The sequence below is a fragment of the Mirounga angustirostris genome, unplaced genomic scaffold (assembly GCF_029215605.1).
Source record: "Mirounga angustirostris isolate CCGP_5_RB_7025 unplaced genomic scaffold, mMirAng1.0.hap1 SCAF_3, whole genome shotgun sequence".
NCBI lineage: Eukaryota > Metazoa > Chordata > Mammalia > Carnivora > Phocidae > Mirounga > Mirounga angustirostris.
In genome coordinates this window covers 115345313-115366464 of record NW_026991711.1, presented here as the reverse complement: position 1 = coordinate 115366464, position 21152 = coordinate 115345313, and the positions used below count along the sequence as shown (strand labels likewise).

The 21152-nt window shown below is 36.7% G+C and overlaps 1 protein-coding gene across 3 annotated transcripts in view; it reads right to left on the bottom strand.

Moving 5' to 3' along the window:
• The window catches only part of EPC2 (enhancer of polycomb homolog 2), a 124185-nt gene that overhangs the window by 62118 nt on the left and 40915 nt on the right, over positions 1-21152 (bottom strand). For all 3 annotated transcript variants that reach the window (XM_045868904.3, XM_045868903.3, XM_064586512.1), the window contains exon 2: positions 14244-14403. In XM_045868904.3, coding sequence (XP_045724860.1) covers positions 14244-14403 — 160 coding nt within the window. The remainder of the gene's footprint in view (positions 1-14243; positions 14404-21152) is intronic.

Below are 21152 nucleotides of genomic sequence, written 5' to 3'. Positions count from 1 at the left end.
TAGAGCCAGAAACACCTTATCTTACAGATCAAAAAACTGAGAGGTTAAGAACCCTGGTGAGATGAGCACAGGTTTCAGGGTTTTGATTCACAGGACTCAGAATTTATCCCATTACACCACACAGACACTATTAAACCCTTCTAATCCTAACGGCAGTAATGAAAAATTCTTTGAATTTCAAAGAGAGCAAAAAAATAGGTAAATCAAAAGACTGTTTTTGTTCCACTTTGGACTTAAATGTTTAAGTTTATAAATTACATTTAATAAGCAAAGGCAATGAACAAAAAACAAGCTGTTGTGAACCAAATGTATTAGGAACTCAGGATTGATAAAAAACAAATGTTAAAAATTAAAAACAAACTCTAACAGAATTTTTTACTTAAAGTTATTTCAAGACAAGAACATTTCCAACATTTACCTATGAATTATCAGTGGTAATTTTTATTTTAATATAAGGAGAAGCAACCTTCATCTGTATAAACTAAGCCCCTACTGTCATGTATCTTTAAGTTTCCCAACTGTTTAACTTCTGCCAAATTATTTGCCAATATCAATCCCTTTAATTCCGGCAACAAAGTAAGACTGAGATACAAGTACACCTTGTTTGTAAAGGCTCTTCTTTCAAGGTATTAACAACATCATTTTCTAAGAATGCCATTTACTTACAAACTCATTGGTGCTATCTCTTCTTCCAACTCTGCATTTCCTTTCTTATACAACTTTCCAAAATTATGTTTATGAATCCAATGAATCCAAAAACAACCAATACTGGCTGTACCTCAAGTACACATGTATGACAGGCTCCCTTCTAAATAAGAATAGATATCAATGCCATTCAGCATAAATAAAGTAGATGCAAGGGCATCCCAGACAGAGAGAGGACAAGAGTACAGACAGGGAATGTGATTAACTACAAGAAATATAAATTATCAATAATGAGTCTAGATAGATTTCAACTAGCAGAATAAGGATTCAGAACTATATATCCATGGAAGTTGTATGCACATATATAAAGTGTATATTATTTTTTAAAAAAGCAGAATCAAATAGTTTTACAAGTCTTATATCAGCAATGCTATTGTATATCTAAATCTCAGTTAAATGGGACCTAGTATACATTACAGTGGACTCTGACTAGGTAGACCTATGAACTAGGAAGCAGTTCAAATAAAACATCTTCTTAGAATCCCATATATACTTCTTAATCCTAAGGAAGTCCAGGGATCTGACAAGGGCTCAGAAGTCTCTCCTTTACATGAGTATCATCAAAGCGTTTAAACCAGTGTTTCTCAAACTTTCGCATTCACCAGAATCTTCTGGATAGCTTCTTAAAACACAGATTACTGAGCTTGACCACCAGTTTCTGACCCAGTAGATCTAAAGAAGGGCTTGTTAATTTGCATTTTGAACAAGTTCCCAAGTGGTGATGCGCAACATTTTGAAAACCTCTGATCTAAACCTAAATCTCTGCTCTTAAATATAAACTTTACTTATGCCTAATTTGAAATATGCTGATTTTTCCAATTTGTAAATTTTTAGGGTCCTCAGGCTTTGAAAGGGAGCCGATGACAACTTAGTGTATCTAAAGTTCAGAAGCAACATCTCTGCCTCTGCTTGGAGCTCTCCAAGGTCCTGATAGCCTCCAAGCCTAGCAGTTCTCAATTGTGTACCCAGAGATCATGAATACAGATATAACTAGGACTCTTTTTTTTTTTCTTTAAAGATTTGTTTTATATAGAGAGAGAGAGCAAATGTGTGAGACTGGGGGGAAGGGCAGAGGGAGAGGAAGAGAAAGAGAAGCAGACTCCCTGCTGAGCACGGAGCCCAGTGCAGGGACTCAAACTCAGGACCTGGACATCATGACCTGAGCCGAAACCAGGAGTCGGAAGCCCAGTGGACTGAGCCACCCAGGCGCCCCTAGCCAGGACTCTTGACTTTCATTCTCCAAGATTTCCTACAATCATAAGACTCAGCCAGAGACTTTACTTATATTCCCTACCCAATGTACAAAAAAAGTGAAGTGCAGAAGAGTCCAAGACCACTTCTACAAGATCACATACTAATCCAAGTCTCTCTACCGACAAAACAAAAAAAAAAACAAAAAACCCCCCCAGGTTTATACTGTAATAAGGATTATTTTTAGTCTTTTGCCGGACTGGCCAACTAACTACATCCCTCTTCCACTCTGAAGAATTCACATTTTATGTAAATAACAAGTATTACTGGCCACAATTAGTAGCAAAGATGACAACTATGGGAACCGCAAAACCATGAGAATGGGTAAGTGGATTCTTTGAATCCTTCAGGGAGAGATTTTGATCAATAGAGAGGGGCTACAGCCTAACAGTATTAGACAGGACCTAAAGGATTAAAAAAAAAAAAGTGAAGTGTATAAAGATAATGATCCTTTTATTCTACCTCTAATTATGTTTCTTTTTAGCCTTCTCTCTTCTCCATCAGACTATTCATTCCTCCCTTGTTTTCTAACAACTCAATAGGTAACTGGGCAAAGGTAACAATTCAGAAGATAAAAATGCTTATGGCTCCTAAAAGAGTAAAGAGTTAACCTCATTTATAATAAGAAATCCAAATTAAAACTATACTAAGAGAAATTAAAGTCTGGGTTTTAATCAATAATGATGTACCAATATTGGTTTCTTAGGTTTGGCAGTGTAATGTGTAACGTAATTATTAGAGAAAACTGAAACCAGACAAGAGGTATAAAGGAACACTCTACTACCTTTGCAACTTCCGTATAAATCTAAAATTTTTCCAAAATAAAAGTTTTATTTAAAAGAATAATACACTGAGGAATGTGTATCATCTCTCACCTACCAGACTGGAAAAATTTAAAAATTCAAAAGCAGTCTTTTCATCAGGCTATGAGGAAATAAGCACTATCATACATTGTTAGTGGAAGTGTAAAATGGTGTAACTCCTATAGACAGCAATTTGGCAATTTCTGTAAGAAATAGAATTCCACCTTTATGAAATTCTGTATGTTCACGGTTATTCACTTAAACCCTATTTGTAATAACAAAAGACTGGAAATAATCCAAGTTCCCTTCTATAGGAAACTGGTTAGTAATTTGGCACATCTAAACACAAAGGACTATTATGCACCAGTAAAAAAGAAATGAGACCACGTTCTACATGCTGGTATGGGATAATTTCCAGACTACACTCTTACCAAAAAAAAAAAAAAAAGGCAAAGTGCCAAAAAGTACATATAGTATGTTAACTTTTGTGTAAAAGGGGATATAAAAATATAAATTCCTATGTGTTTGACTTTGCACAACAAAACCCTAAAAGAATACATAGCCTAATAAAAGTGGTTTCTTATAAGGGAAGGGTGACCGAAGGCTGTTTTCCATATACTTTTTATTTTGAAATCATCTGAATGCATTACCTACTAAAAATAAAGTTATATTAATTTGTGAAAACAATTTTGTGTTTTAAAAAAATATTCTGGGTCAGTGATCTCTATGTACTACCTGAGATTCTTCTCTACTTTCTGTCCAAACCTCATATCTTTCTCATTCACTCTCAATGAATCATTCAATACAGAATGAGGTAAAAAGCCTCACTTAGACACCTGGGTGCAGGCAGTATCTGAGCTTAACCAGTACAAACTAATTCTACAATTATATATTTTATGTGCAAAAATACATATGCTATTAGTATCCAATAGTATAAAATTAATAAATAAGTCACAGAATGGGGCGCTGGGTGGCTTAAGCTTCTGACTTGGGTTCAGGTCATGATCTCGGGGTCCTGGGATCAAGCCCTGCATCGGGCTCCCTGCAGGGAGTTTGCTTGTCCCTCTCCCTCTGCCCCTCCCCCAACCCTTCCTCATGCGCATGCTCTCCCTCTTAAATAAATAAAATCTTTGAAAATCATGTATCTCCACAGCCCACTAAATGGTTAGAAACATGAGAAATTAAATAGCAGTATTTTTATAAACATTTGTTTTAATCAAAGCACTGAATGGACTAGGAAATAAATTCAGTACAGTTATCAGAAAGTTTTGAAATAGGAATTTAAATAGATCTAAATAATTCCAAACATATAAAACATAAATTGGAGGGCAATGAATAATTTCCTTTACTAGAAAGACTCTTTACTGAACACTTCACCAAATGTCCTTTTCAAAAACCAGCCCTACTGGAGATAAATCTCACTTTAAAAACATACATTTCAGATTTCAAAATATATTACAAAGCTATAATAATCTAATCTGTATAGAGGCATAAAGACAGATACACAAACAAAAGGGAGCAGAGAGCCACAAAATAAACCCTACATAGATGATCAAAATGGGGGCCAAGAGAAAGGACAGTCTCTTCAACAAACGGGGTTGGGCAAACTGGAAATTCATATGCAAAAAAAAAAAAAATTAAGATGAAACTTTTTCTTACATTATATATAAATATTAATTCAAAATGAATTAAAGACCTAAACATAAGACCTCTAACTATAAAACTCTTAGAAAAAAAAACAAACAGGAAAGCCTTCATGACACTAGGTTTAGCTACAACTTCTTGCAGATGATACCAAAAGCAGGGGCAACAAAAGCAAAAATAGACAAATGGGACTACATCAAACTTAAAAATTTCTGTACAGCAAAGGAAACAACCAACAGAGTGAAAAAGCAACCAATGGAATGGGAGAAAATACCTGTAAACCATATATCTGGTAAGGAGTTAATAACCAGAATACATCAAGAACTCCTAAACTCAAGAACAAAAAACAACCCAATAAAAAATGCAAAGGACCCGAAGAGACATTTTTCTGAAGAAGGTATACAAATAGCCAACAAGCATATGAAAAAATGCTCAATATCACTAGTCACTAGGGAATTACAAATCAAAACCACAATGAGATACCATCTCCACCATCATTAGGATGGCCACTAACCCCCCCACCCCAATCACACTTGTTGGTAAGATAGCACAACAGTGCAGCTACTGTGTAAAACAGTGTGTGTGTGGGGGGGGGTCAAATCAAATCAAAAATACAACTACAATGTGATCCAGCAATCACTCTTCCAGGTATATATCCAAAAAAAGTGAAAAGAGGATCTCAAAGAGATATGTGAAGACCCATCTTCACTGCAATATTATTTACAACAGCCAGGAGGTTGAAGCAACCTAAATGTCCATCAACAGATGAACGGATAAACAAAATGTGATATATACATACAATGGGATGTTATTCAGTTTTAAAAAGAATGAAATCTTGTCATATGCTACAACACTGATGAACCTTAAAGACATTATGCCAAGTGAAATAAAGCAGTCACAAAAAGACAAATACACATGATTCCATTTATATGAGGTAACTAAAGTAGTCAAAGTCACAGAAACAAAAAGTGGAATGGTGGTTGCCAGGGGTTGAGGGGAGGGTGTAACAGGGAGTTAGTTGTTCAAAAGGTACAGTTTCAGTAAGGCAAAATAAAAAACTTCTACTAAAGATCTGTCGTACAACAATGTGCATATAGTTAATACTACAATACAGACTTACAAATTAATACAGAACGTTTGTTATATTTTTTTTTTACCACAATAAAACAACAACAATAACACCCCATTTTGACTTGAATCAAGTCATGAGGAAACACGTAAACCCAAACTGAGAAACATTCTACAAAATAACTGGCCTGTACTCAAAAATGTCAGTGGTAAGAGCACAAAAAGCCTTAGTATGACTAGCTTGAAGAGACGTGACAACTGAATGCAATGCACCACCTGAAGTAAATCAGGTTTTATCTAAAAAGAGTTCGCTGCACACTAGCTTTTGAAAAAATTATAAGAAACTATTACTCTTTTTAAAACCTAAAATCCTGTTTCTCCTTGAAATGAAAATTCTATTTTACTAATGAAATTACTAATTTCCTAATATTGAAACACACAAATTCATATTTTACTAATAACAAAACCACAAATAATCTGGGTCTAAAACTCCTTGCTAATTAAAGTGTAAGTAGGGGTGCCTGGGTGGCTCAATTGGTTAAGAGGTTAAGCATCGGCCTTGGCTCAGGTCATGATCTGGGGTTCCTGGGGTCCCCGCTCCGCTTTTCCTCTCCCTCTGCCTCCTCCCCCTTGCTCATGCTCTGTCTCTCTCTTTCAAATAAATAAAAATCTTTTAAAAAAAGGTGTAAACAAAAACCTTCAGTACTGGCTTGCTTTCTTATGGGTTCCTGCTGACTACTGAAGGACACAAAACAAATTCCTTGTAATATTATATAGCTTTGAAAATTATTAAAGCTAGTTAATGACTTGGAAAAATGCTTATTAGTAGTAAGTAAAAAAGCAAAACCCACAAACACATACGTATATACACACACATAATAAAACACAAATTTGGAAAAAAGGGAAGAAAAGATTTTTATCTCTGTTGCTTATCTCTGCAACATGGGATTCTTCTTCCTTTTCTTTTTTTTTTTAAAGTAATCTCCATACCCACTGTGGGGCTCAAAGTCACTACCCCAAGATCAAGAGTCACACGCTCTACTGACTGAGCCAGCAAGGTGTCCTGGGTTTATTACTCTTTTCTGCAATTAACGTTTTATTTTTTATTATAGAAAGTAAATCTCAACTTATCAAACCCCCAATTCTATTTCCTTAGTTTCTATGAGAGAAACAAAGGAGATTCTTCTTTAAAAAAAAAAAAAAAAAAAGGTTTATTTCAAGAGAGTGGTGGGTGCCTGGGTAGCTCAGTTGGTTAAGCATCTGCCTTTGGCTGGAGTCAAGAACCCGGGGTCCTGGGATCGAGCCCTATGTGGGCTCCCTGCTTAGTGGGGGGTCTGCTTCTCCTTCTCCTTCTGCCCCCTCCCCTCTTGTGCTCTCTCTCAAATAAATAAAATCTTAAAAAAAAAAAAAAAAAGAACGAAAGAAAGATTTCTTTCAGAGAGAGAGGATGCAAGCATGAGCAGGGGTGGGGCAGAGGGCAAGGGAGAAAATCCCAAGCAAACTCCCTGCTGAGTACTGAGGCCAGATGTGGGGCTTGATCCCACGATCTGAGCCTAAACTAAGAATGGATGCTTAACCTACTGAGCTACCCAGGTGCCCCACAAAAGAGATTCTTAAGCCAGGGATGAGAAGCAAGTATTTTTGAACAAGATCCAATTTAGGGTGAAAAGGGAGAATTTGTTTAACCTCCACAGGGGTGGGGTGGGGGGGTTCTTATATTCCTACAACTCTGATTATTGTATTAACTACTGAAGAATGTGAGAAAAAAATTATTTTAACCACTAAAATATTATCTTGGGTTATTTAAAAGGTAACATCATCATGGAAGCTGTTTTTATTCTTTCATCTTTTACATCACTTCTATTTTCCATTTTAGCCTCTTCGGAACAACCATGAGAAGTACTAGTAACTCTGATTTTTTCTTAAAGAAAAAATAAAGCCCACTTGACCAAGGTCCTATGAAGTCCAATTCATTCCACCCAAAGCAAATTTTATTGTTTGCCCACCACAGCGTTTAGCTGGAGGTTAAAATCAGTAACTGCCACACAGCCCTTTCCCAACTTGGACCTCCCTCCATGAAAATGCACGATTGTCTTCAGAGCTCCTCACTACCCTAAGCAAAACTGTAAAATGCGCTTTTATTACTTGTTTATATTACTCTCACGGTTCCCTTTTCTTCAAGCTTTTCTCTCTTCCTGGCATCTCCTTCATCCCCATGCACAGTGCTCTTCCATTCATCAATCAACCCTGCCAGGCCAAACCAGAAAAGTGTCATAACAGGTGTTTGCAACTGCCTTTCACATCCAGGATTTCCTTTTCTATCAGCAGACAACCTATCCTCTATCCTGCAATTTATCCATCACACACACACAAAACAAATGAAAAAAGGAATCTTTTACTCCCATTGTTGATTCTATCATCAACCACATCTGAATAGAAATGTATTTGTTTAATGTGTATCAGTATTTGCATCTTAGAATGATGAGCCATGACTGAAAAACAGTATATCAGAGTTAAATAGGTACACTCTGGAGCCAGAGGGCCTGGTTCAAATTCTGACTCTTCCATTTGCTAGCTGTATTACTTTGGGCTCTTTATGTAATATTTTTTTAAAGGGGGGATAAAAACACTAGCTGCCTTATAAGGTTCCTTTAAGGCATAACTGACTTAATACATGTGAAACACTAAAAGGACCTGGGCGTGGCAATCAGTAAATGCTATTTTACTATGCTCTTTACCCATAACTGTGGAAAGAAAAGTTTAGTCTTCTCTTAAAACTGTCAGGAGATAAGCATATAAGAAAATATTTTTATAGGTAGGCAGCCCATTAAGTTGTATTATGGGGGTAAGATGAGAAGGAAATTTAGTCTTTTATGGTAGATAGGGAGACACACAAAATGCTAAAGGTGCCAACTCTCAGGGCAGTGTGGTGTCACTGAAGAATCTTCCATGGAAATGTGAGCTGCTAGGTGAATATGCTGAAAGCCTATTTCTGGTTACTCCTATTAACAAAATCAGGTGTGCTGGGTTACATCACGTTATCATCTTTGTGTGGCCCCGGAGGAGAGTTCTAAATGCTTCAGTGCCAGGAAACATGCACTGAAATATGCAGCACCTTAAAACCAGTCTTACTTTTTTGCTTTTGTCTATTAATTACATCATGCCTAAAATATGCACTATTATGCATCAAACTTACCTCTTACTGTAGTGTCTTTGTTTTTCTCTTGAATTTCTTTAGCCATGGTCTTTAATTTGTGATGCTGTATTTTACTCAGGCACCCCAATTTTTAAATTTTTTAATAGCGGGCATAAATAAATGCATAAAGGCCCCAAAGGCACTCTCTTTGTACTATGACTTCTTTTTCATCTCTCTAGCCAGACCACCAAATGATTATTCTGCTTTTTCCCAAAACACCTGGCATTACTTTAATACTCTGAGTTTTGGGTTTCCTCCTTCCTGCATTAGTAGCTACCCAGGTACTGCTCTACCATTTCAGCCTTCACACCCACACTCACAGCTTTACCCAAGAATAGGAGGCTCAGCATAATCCTGAGAACAGAGATCCTTAGAGACAGTTGACCTGAATGTGGGTTGCCCTTAGGGTCTAGTCTGGCTCACTATTCCTGTTACCGTGCCTCCAAATCACCCCAACGTGGGATCTAGCTTCACCTGGAATGTGTTCTCCACAAATCTGATACACTCTCCTTCTGTACTCATAGGATTGTTTTTTTCTAATATTTATTTAAATGTGTGATTCATTTCACGACATCTGTGCTCAATTTAACTGCTTAATACACACCTAGTAACATTTTTACAAAAAGTGATGTTCCTAGAATGCATCCTTTTCACCAAGATTTCTGTATAAACAAAGCAATGCTCTTCATTTGGGATCTTTTCCAACTCTTACCAATCAAAACATGTTTGTCCCACCAGGGTAAAGGGTCAATTATCATCATTTTTGTTAATGAGAACAGCAAAGGGCACTGCAAGGATAATGAGACTGAAGTTAGATGTTAGGCCAGCATCTATCTCACTCCTGCTGAAAACCTAGTGGAATATACAGGTCCACTTTACATTGAATAAGAGGAATTTTTCTTCTTTTCCCAATGTTGACTTGACAATGGTCAGCTTTATGAGACTGAAAAGCCACCCTCACATGTACTGAAGTGCATACTAGCATAATGCAAGACTGGCACCTTCCCAGGGCTTTATTATCTTTGCTGCAGATACAAATAGCAGAAGTCAATCTCCTTTCAGTAAGTTCCTCTCCCTGCCTGGCAGGTAACAAGGAGGTGCTACTTCCCACCTATCCCGTCCTCCTGAACTCTCCTTTCTTTCAGCCAAGAAGCAGGTGAGATGGTCTACTGATCTGTATTTGTAGGTGTAATGCAGTGAGACAAGGAAGAGACCTTTCCTTTCAAAACAACATAAGGAGTCCTATTTTCAAGAACCATTTAGCTGAGTTCAAAACTAGACACAAATTAGCTTCAGAACACTTATGAAACAATACTGAAACAGTATCTCAAGTTCCTTCATGTTCTAAAATTCTGAGATACTTAATGTTAACAGCAAAATTTTACCATATTAAATAAAAGGGGTAATGGAAGGTCAAAATAAAGAACTTATTACAATGTAAACAAAGTCATCTCCTCAAGGAGAAAAGTTTGAGTTCTCAATTTGATGAAGTTCTTAAATTCCGAAAGGAAGGAAGGAATTACAACATCTGGGGTGAGGTACCCAAAGTAAATTTGTTGTAACAGTAAGTAAAATGGAGACAGCATCTTATGCATGTGTCATCCAACTGATCAGTATGCAGAATTAGCCAAATGAGGTACAGTTTGAGTATCTTAGGTCATCAAAGACTATATGCCTCCAAGATGCTTCTAACCTGGAAAGAATACCCCAGTGTGTTCTGATTAAAGAAGTTCCTCAGACTACCAATACGGATGACTATGGAGAAATAGCACTGAAAGAGACAGGAAGACACAATGTTCTCCCATCCATACCAAGACCGGAATCATTCCACTCCCAACTCCTTCTTGTCCTAAAATGACATTGTTGTAAATAACAGAGCTCACTTTTCATTTCCAACTTGGATCCACACAGGTCCTCAATTTCACTGTACATACCAATAATTTCATTGTTATATTTGGTTCTGTGTACAATTTTGAGTCCTACAAGATCAATGTCTCAAAAATGCCATGGTGTATATACTTTTATCTTCAATACCCATTCATTCACTCATTTATTTATTCAGCAAATATTAAATTGCATACCTAACCATACGCTAGGTACTGCTGGGCAGTGAAATTAAGAGGAAAAAAATGTCCCTGTTCTTAATTACTGTTATAGCCTAGTGAAACAACATAGGGCAAACAATCACAACTGAAGGTGGTTAATGCCACAAGTGAGGGTGTGCACATGACACAGGAGGGCTTGAGATAAACAGTTTGCTTAGAGAAGGCTGCTAAATGTAATCCTGGAGACGAGACATAGAGAACAAGTTGTATTTTAACAAGTGGAGGACTGAAGTAAAGGGGTATGCGAAGGCGTGAAGGTTATGAGAAAAGATGGCATATATCAGAGTGTTGCAAAGAGCTCACTATTTTGTAGATGAAAGTGCAAAGGGTTAGAGGAATTGGAAAAAAAAATGTGTACTGAGGCTGTATTCTGGGACTGTATGGTGAATGAGGTAAAATTCTGCTGCTAAGAAGCTTACCATCTAGAGAAAGAAACAGACCTTCATTTCCAACAGCTCATTTCAGTATGGTTGGTGTCCTAGTGAAGAACCCACAGGGACTGTGGCTGGATAGGCACAAAGAAGGGCCTTAAAATACAACACTAAAATTTTATCTGATAGACAAGAGACTCTTTGAACAACTCTAAATGGGTAATAATCACATTAGTGGCAGTGTGGACCAATAAAGAAGCTTCTGCCAAAAGCCCAGGCAAACAATGTGAAGTAAGCCACCCTACTGTGGCAATTGTACAATGTCTTTTTCTAACCAAGCAAATGGGGGATACTTTCAAATCTATCACGTAAAGAACAAAATGAAAAAGCCAGAGCAATATTTTCTGGAATTCTTTACACTTAAGGACACAGAAAGAAGTTATGTCAAAAAATGTTTAAAAACCCTTCCTTGAGGGATGCCTCGCGGGCTCAGTCAGAAGAGCATGCGACTCTTGATCACGGGTTTGTGAGTTCAAGCCCCACACTGGGTCTAGAGATTACTAAAAATAAATAAATAAACTTTAGAAAAAAAATCCCTTCCTTGAAAAAAAAAAAAACTCAATGATAACATGAATTTAAATTTTAGTACAGACAAGTTTAAGGCCAGTAATAGTCATAGTGGTAAGCAAACTGTGGAGTATCAATTTGATAGGATTAATAGGCACTGAAAATGACAATCACAGACTATATTCAAATCTAAGAAATTTAAAATGTACATAGAAAAAACAGAATAAAAATTTGTATGTGCAGGAGGATATTGTATATAGTATGTAGAATACATATGTTGACAGACTAAAAGAAAAAAATGAAAGTTAAAATAATGTTCTATTATTTTTACTCCATCTTCTATGGTAATAGAATGAAGTGAAATTTAAAAGCCAACCCAAGATTCATATTTATTGTATCTAATGGGCCTAAACCAGATAGGCTACACCCAATTTCTTCGTTCTTGGTTTTCTAGGATGGTTTTTACATATGGTAAAAACACATACTTTGGCTTGAAAAATCCTTATAATTCCTATTATGAATATGAACAGCTATTTCCTTCCCAATACAAAGGTAAGGCAAATTCAACAAGCTAAAGGGGTCAAAGTCCAAGAATACAGAGGAAACAAATCACATACACAATTTCTGCATCGTATTTCTCTTGAATGCTTCAGAGAAGAGTCTCTGGAAAATGGTTCTGATACCTACGAGCCTTTTAAAAAGCCATTTAAAAATGATTCAGTCAACAAACATACTATTTATTGTGTATCTATAAGCCATGCACTTTACTCTAAAGATACAAAGAGAAAATAAAACATTGTCCCTGCCCCAGGAGCTCCTAGTTTAAAAGGAGAGAAAGAATGGTTACAAATAATTGCAATGAAGTATGATGAGTCCTCTAATAGAGGTATGTACGAAGATACTGAGATGAGTAAAACACAGAGGTGTTTCAAATGAGACAAGTCAGGGTAAGCTTCTTAGGGGAGTCAGGTCTTAAATGAGTCATAGGAGGGGAAAGATGACTTGAATAGCATGTGCAAGGAAGTGTGAAACATGAAACAACCAGGCAAATGGGAGTAATTTTACATTAGTTCCTATGGTAAAGAGAGTGAGGGGAAGAACAACAGGAAATAAAGTTAATGGAGTAGACAGGGGAAAAAAATCACAGTCTTGTATTCAAACTAGAGAATTTGGCTATTACTGAATTCTGACAAATCTAAACTGCCATCAGTTAAAAGGTGAACCATGACTTTATGTACTATAAGAAGAAGAAAAAAAATCTTTCTGCTGGAGTCTATTATAAAGTTTAATAGAATACTCCTGCACAAAGATACACTAACAAGTGGCAACAACCTCAGTGTAAGGTAAAGAATTAAACCAGCTATGCAAAAAGGTACAGCAAGGAACTTCATTTCTCAACTTGCCCTTAGGTGAATGGAGGAGGGAAAATTCTCCCCGTGAGAACTGAACTCTAGGGTCTGCAGCCTGAACTAAAGCTACCAGTGTGGTCTAAAAACAAACAAAATAAACAGCAAAGACTTTAAAGTGGTCTCCTGTTGAAGTGTCCCTACATGCTTGGCAGAAACAAATGCAGGTTTTCTTTAGATAAACTAGACCTGAATCCAGGACAACAACAATTTAATATGCAATCTCATTTCAAAAATGATCAATAAAAAAATGTGCATCTTAGAACTGATGGAAAACAGTCGATCTTATAGTCTGAAATCTGGAGAGGTTTCATAATTACCTGGGGAACTTTTTTATTACGAGGCCACATACCTCAGACAGGTAGGCCTAAAGCAGAGCCCCGGAATCTCTATTTTAACAAGCTACACAAGGCTTTTTCTTACACGATCAGACAAGATACCAAAACATCAACAGCTGTTTGAACCATCCCCTGAAAACCCCTACTGTAGACAATAAAGAATAGGATGATTTTAAGCCAGGGAATAATTAGATCAGACTGACACTCTAAGAAGACCACTCTGGTGCCAGTGGACTTTGTGGAGAAGATACATTAGAAGAGGGTAAGGAAAGGCAATGGAGGAGTAGTAAATATAGTAAGAAATTACGGAAATAGTTTTAAGGCAAGATATCGTGATTAAATATAACAATGGCGAGAAAAATAAAGAGTACCAAGGAGGCAGAAATAGAATTTTATAAAAATTAGATGAAAGCAGAGGAGTATAATCTAATTCTAAAAACTTACTGAAGATTCACCCCTAATCAGCATTATATCCACTAGGCCTTTAAAAATAAATCTTAAATTTGAGTACAGTAATCCACCAACTTTTAGATGTATAATAATAAGGTGTAAGTGCTACACAAAATTCTGTACTAAGTATCAAATGTTCCAAATGCAACTAATACTCAAAATGATTTCCAAGTTCAGATGTTAAGCAGAGAGATTTTATTCCTTAATGTTTTACATTTCTATGAATTAATGTATATGCACTAAAAAATGAAAATCTCTTTGGGCATAAAAGAGAGAAAGGATCTTCACTGGTTGATAAATTTAAATTACATACAGAAAACAATGAATCAACAAACTTACGTTGAATATGAATGAACTGTTTTGGCTGTTTAAACTCTCCTTTGTACAAGCGATTGTAATAGTTGACGTTGCTCTCTGCCTCAGGAACTGGAATGACCATGCTCTCTTTTTTTTCTCTAAACACTTGCTGTGCTGAAATAGCTCGCTGTAAGTGATGTTCCTGGAAAACATAAAATAGGCAACATAAGTCGTTTTAATAATGTTAATTCAATGCATAATTCTATTTAAAATTTACTTTGTTTAGTAACTGCAAGGTGACTTAAGAATTAATTATAAGGTTTCTTTGCCATAGAACTATAGAAAACATTGCCATTGACATCTCTTAATACTTGTGCTCATCCTAATATCACCTTAGATGTTTATAATTTTATTAAGTAGAATTTTCTTTAAAGATTATACACATATTCATAAACTAGAATTTAACATCTCAATTAAAAGAAAATTGATTCCTTGTTTGCTAAATTAACAGAGGTGTTTGTCACCAATACCAGAATATGGGAAAATATGCGAATGACAGGAAAAGATTTGTGTCACAGGTTTTAATTATCTTCTGTAAGTACAAACCTGAAACTGCAACAGTATAAAATACTGAATAACTCAAAAAAAGAAAAAATTACATTCAACAAACTATATTACTATCACAGCAAGAAATATTTTTAAGCTCAGGTTAAACAAAAGTTCCTATAAAATAATACATCCTGATTCTAGTAACTTTCATTGTCTCCATCACTTAATACCTACTTTCTCCCTTGACCCACAAGGGACCATGCTCAACAAAGTAGTTTTACTTTGTAGAAGGCAAATTAGGTCATGTCACTCCCCAATAGATCCCCTTCATACTCAGATTAAAGATTAAAATTATCACTGACTTATAAGGCCTTATTTCTCTCTGACCTTATCTTCTACCTCTCCCTACCCATCCTTTATTGTAGCCACACTGCCTTTTCTTCAGGTTCCTAAATATCCAAAAGGACTGCTTTTGAAAATTCCTTCAAGTCTCATCTTATCAGAGAGGTGTTCTGTGATTTCTTTATCTAAAAGATAAAAAAGAGTACTGGCTAAGAATTTATCAGTCATTCTTTCAATACATTTCAGAGCACCTAGTAGACACCAGATACTAAGAGTGAATGAGAGACTCTGCTATTAAGGAACTCAGCTAGTAGAAGAGCGATATCTAAGTATGCAATCATGTTTGGGCTTGATAAGCATGTCTCTTCTCAATTAGTCAAACCACTGTCTAAGGAGGACAGAGAAAGATATCCAAAGAAAGTAACATCGAAACTAAATCTTTCAGGATTGGGGCACCTGGGTGGCTCAGTCAGTTGAACTTCTGCCTTAGGCTCAGGTCATGATCTCAGGGTCCTGGGATCGAGCCACACATCAGGCTCTCCACTCAGCAGCGAGTCTGCTTCTCCCTCTCCCTCTGTGATCGTTCACGCTCTCTCAACTAAATAAAAAAATCTTTAAAAAAGTTTCAGGATCGATAGAGATTTAGATTTAACAAGGCAAAAGACCAAAAAAAAAAAAGAAAAGAAAAGAAGAAAGAATCCAGGCAGAGAAGAATGTCCAAAATAGACAAAAGCTCAGAGACAGTCAATAAAAGGCAAGCAATTGAGATAGTGGGTGGGTGCTAGCTTAGATTTGAGTTTTTCCACTTTCAATACCAGAAGAAATGTTTTTCTTCATAGGATAAGATCCCAAGTTGGAGCACTAAATACACTTCCCCATACAAATATTATATCAATTTAGTAAGAGTCTTCAGTAAAAACCTTTTGAGTTAACTAAACAATTGTGAGAGGATCAAACACACCCACAAACAGCATCAAGGAATTAGGAAAGCCGGGCTCTGGAAAGAGCAATTTCTAGCATTATTTAAGTCTATATTTTCCTATTACCTTACTGACATTTCACCTCTCCTGGTCAAATAAAGTGATGCAATATGAAACGCTACTTTGTATTTTTATAACGTTTTATAGTTCTCAAAGTACATCTACAATCAAAAGCTTATTAACCCCTCAAATTTGGGGACAAGGATAGATATTATACTACATCATATATGAGACTCAAGAAACAAATGATTTGGGGCGCCTGGGTGGCTCAGACGGTTAAGTGTCTGCCTTCGGCTCGGGTCATGGTCCCAGGGTCCTGGGATCAAGCCCCACATCGGGCTCCCTGCTGAGCGGGGAGCTTGCTTCTCCCTCTCCCTCTGCCTGCTGCTTCCCCTGCTTGTGCACTCTCTCTGTCAAAAATAAATAAAATCTTTAAAAAAAGAAACAAAAAACAAATGATTTGCTCTTAGTTATGGTATAAATACATGAGAGTCAAATTTCAGGACTCTGACTTGAATGTTCTCTGACTATTCCATCTTTACTAGAATGGGCTGTTAAAAATAAAAAAACCTGGCTGTCTTTTGTTCCCTGCAAGCCTTCCGTACAGTGCTGTGAATTGTGTAAGACTGATGAATCACAGATCTATACCTCTGAAACAAATAATACATTATATGTTTAAAAAAAAAAAAAAAAGAAGATAGTAGGAAGGGAAAAATGAAGGGGGGAAATCAGAGGGGGAGACGAACCATGAGAGACTATGGACTCTGAGAAACAAAATGAGGGTTCTAGAGGGAAAGCGGGTGGGGGGATGGGTTAGCCTGGTGATGGATATTAAAGAGGGCACATACTGAACGGAGCACTGGGTGTTATACGCAAACAATGAATCATGGAACACTACATCAAAAACTAATGATGTAATATATGGTGATTAACATAATAAAGTAAAATTAAAAAAAAAATAAATTAGAAGTAAAAAACCTGGGGCACTTCGGTGGCTCAGCCGGTTAAGCGTCTGCCTTCAGCTCAGGTCATGAACCCAGGGTCCTGGGATCCAGGCTCCCTGCTCAATAAGGAGTCTGCTTTCCCTCTTCCTCTGTCCCTTCCCTCCACTTGTGCTCTCTCTCTCAAAAAATTAAATCTTTAAAAAATAAAATAAAAAATAAAAAAATAAAAAACCATGTTCTTGTAATGCTAATAATCTAGAAACATGGGTGATGACAGGAAACTGAGCTAACTGGTAGCACATTTTTGATTTGAAGAGATTCTTTTGATATATAATGGACTTTCTCCTAAGTACAAAACATTTTTAGGTATTATCCAATTATTGAAATACATCTTTAATAGATGAAGATTTAATATTATTTTAATTTTACATGTGAGGAAATTTAAAAATAGATCATAGATGACTCTCTTCTTGTTAACACAGCTGGCAGATGACAGAACTGCAGCCAGAAATTAAGGAGCCAGACCATGACACACTCCCCCATTTTAATTTACAGACCAAATTTAGCTCTAAAAATAAATTCTCAGCTATCATTTCCTTCCCCATATTATCAGACAGACTCTCAACCTAAAAACTCAGAAAAAACCAACAACGATAGAGCTTCTAGAGGCCTGTGTTTCATACAATAACCATAGCCAGTGACGTAAACATACAAAATCCTGGAAGTAGGTACCAACCAGAGTTTTCATTTGTCTTTACTGGGGCAAAGGGTTGGCAGGAATAATGGTGATTCCTTGTCACATGCTGCATTATGCATTGGTGAGGTTACTTGGTTTTTAAAAGGGCTACTTGGTTTCTTTTCCATTAAGAAGGCATTCTTTTGACCTACCAACTCCACTTAGGAAATTCAACAAAGGCAACATACAAAGGGGCAACAATGACTAAATAAAATGCTTATCAGGCACTGTTTATAACACGAAAAAAAAAAAAACCCATAAAGTCTAAATGGCAACAGAGAATTAGTTATATAAAATTATGTTATAGATATAAAACGGAACTCTTGGGTAGTAGTAAAAACCAACATGATGCAGACCTCTACTAACCTGAAAAGATGTTAGGATGCTTTGAGGCAAGAGACAGGTGGATGGGTGCTAGTTTAGATGTACAAATATAACATGTATAAATAGAAATGAGTATGTGTGTAGAGAAAATAGACTAAAATACAGAATAGAATACACCACAAAATATTTTTTAGGTGGGCCTTATATTCTTCTGTGTTTCTGCTCTCCCATATTTTCCAAATTTTCTGTAATAAATCTATATTACTTTCCTAAGTTTAAAAAGTGGTATAAAAGTTTTGCATCTTAAATGAAGGGACTCACCACCAAAATACACAAAGTCACTTCTTATGACTTTGACATTCTGAAATATCCTTTTGAAACTTATGTATTATACCTAAACATTTTTGTATTTTCCTAGATATTTACATTCTCTGTGCCTTCTGTTTTTCCTAGTAGTAAACGATAAACTGTTAAAAGCAAACTAAAAGGAACTAAATAACTCATGGCTTTTAGTCATATATAATAAGTACCAAGCACTATCCTACAAAATGCAGGCGAGAATTTTTTTTTTTTCTTTTGGGGAGGAGTAAACTAAGGCTCTATGGCCACACTGGTAGAAATCAGCAGTGCTAAAATTTGAATCCTGGTTTGTATGACTCTTTTCCATCTTGCCAACCTCATGCCCCAACTTGTTGTGTACCAGAATCTATCAACTGAGGGCGCCTGGGTGGCTCAGTCATTAAGCGTCTGCCTTCGGCTCAGGTCATGATCCCAGGGTCCTGGGATCGAGCCCCGCATCGGGCTCCCTGCTCTGTGGGAAGCCTGCTTCTCCCTCTCCCACTCCCCCAGCTTGTGTTCCCTCTCTCACTGTGTCTCTGTCAAATAAATAAACAAAATCTTAAAAAAAAAAAAATCTATCAATTGAGATCAGCTGCACTAAAAAAAGAAAGAAAATCAAAGATTCTCCATTGGTATTTTAAAAATTCACATGCAAAACCCCCAGTTAAAGACAGCAGACTAAATGCCTACATTTATCTACTTCACCACCCTACAATAGTAAATTTACCAATAAAGGACTAAGAAACTTATAAAGCCACGATAACAAAGAGAATGAGAGATGAGCCATCAGCCCAAAACAGTGTTGCAAAATTCTGGGAGATCAAAATCAAAAGATGAAGTTTTGAGTCCTTGCAGAGAAGGAAAAGATAAAAACTGAGCCCATTTGTCCTATAGAAAACACGATAATGGGGATTTTGAAACACTAGTTAGAAACAGCTAAAGTGAGACAAGTACTTCTTTGCCTATTCCTCCAAAGTAGATCATTCTACACAGACAGAAGAGGGCACCATAGAACTAATAAATTGTGAACCACCCTTAACCTACAGAAGTAAAGAAAACCTAGAAATCTATTGTTATTATTAAAATTTTAAAAAAATTCAACTATACCTGTAATGAGAAACTCTCTCCACTCTGCAGGAGAGAGGAATAGAAAAAAACTTCAAGAAAAATGCACCGAACGAACTTAATATGCCCCAAAAAAGCATTTAGAGATATGAAAAATATCTTTGAATCAGAAACTCAAAAACTAAGATCAGAGAAGGAGGAAAAAAATGAAAAGAGCTAACTCAGGAAAAAAAGAAAACAACAATTATCTCAGAGATGAAGACTGAAGTTACTAGGAGCCAAGTGCAAAATATACTCAAACAAAAAATTGTTACATAAAGGTTGTCAAATGACCAAGAGAATGAAAATGAGATAAAGAAAGTAAAATGAATAAGGAAGACAGGTAAGATGTAAAACAAAGAAGGCATGACATTCATATAATTGGAGTCCCTGAAGAAGAAAAACAAAACAATGCAACAGAATATTCAAAACAACAAACCCCCAAAACATCTGGAAATAACAGATCTGAATATACATATCAAAAAAAGCTCACAAGGGAGCAAGATGACATACAAAAATCCTCACCACCACAGGCACAATCTGACAATGCTCAGTGCAGTCAAGAGAAAACACTCTTCTCACAGCTTCTCTCTTGGGAAGAAAAGAGAAAAGTAGAATGTACATCCAACATTCCAGCTTTTTGGGAAACTGCCCAAGGGACTAACTTCTGTCTCAGCTAACTCAGAGGGCTGACTGAACCAGCCAGCATTCTCTGAATGCCTGGGGGAACTGTAGAGAACAGGAGAGAACTCAGAGTATTGCTGATGCACCAAAGAAGTTATAGTACTGCAGAGAGACACCAGAGGGAGCAAAAAATTACAAACTTCTGAAAAACTAACAATACTCAATTAAGGAAATTATGAGCACATGCCCAGAGAAGATGCATCTCCAGAAAAGGTTTGAGAGGCTTCCAGATTCCCTGACTGGGCTGACTGGAAAAGGTCTTCCCAGTATGAAGCCAATTCACAGAACACTGGGAGAGGTGACTGTTTTTGAAAAATGCATAAATTAGGGGCACCTAGCTAGCTCAGTCGGAAGAGTGACCCTTGATCTTGGGAGTCGTGGGTTCAAGCCCCACCTTGGGTGTAGAGATTACAAAAATAAAAAATAAAATAAAAGTAAATCAATAAATAAACTTAAAAAAAATTTAAAGTAAAAAAATAAAATGCACGGGGTGCCTGGGTGGCTCAGTCGATTAAGCATCTGTCTTTGGCTCAGGTCATGATCCCAGCATCCTGGGATTAGGCCCCACATTGGGGTTCCCTGCTCAGCAGGGAGCCTGCTTATCCCTCTGCCTCTGCTCTTCCCCCAACTCATGCTCACTCCCTCTGGTGCATGCGCGCTCTCACTTTCTCGCTCTCTCTCATAATAAAATCTTTTAAAAAAAAAAGCTAAAAAAATAACATAATAAAATGCACAAATTACAGCAAAAAATAACAAGGTGCATGAAGAAACAGGGAAATATATTCAATCAAAGAAACAAATCTTCCAAAGACCCTAAAGAAATGGAGATGTGTGAGGGGCGCCTGGGTGGCTCAGTCATTAAGCGTCTGCCTTCGGCTCAGGTCATGATCCCAGGGTCCTGGGATCGAACCCCGCATCAGGCTCCCTGCTCAATGGGAAGCCTGCTTCT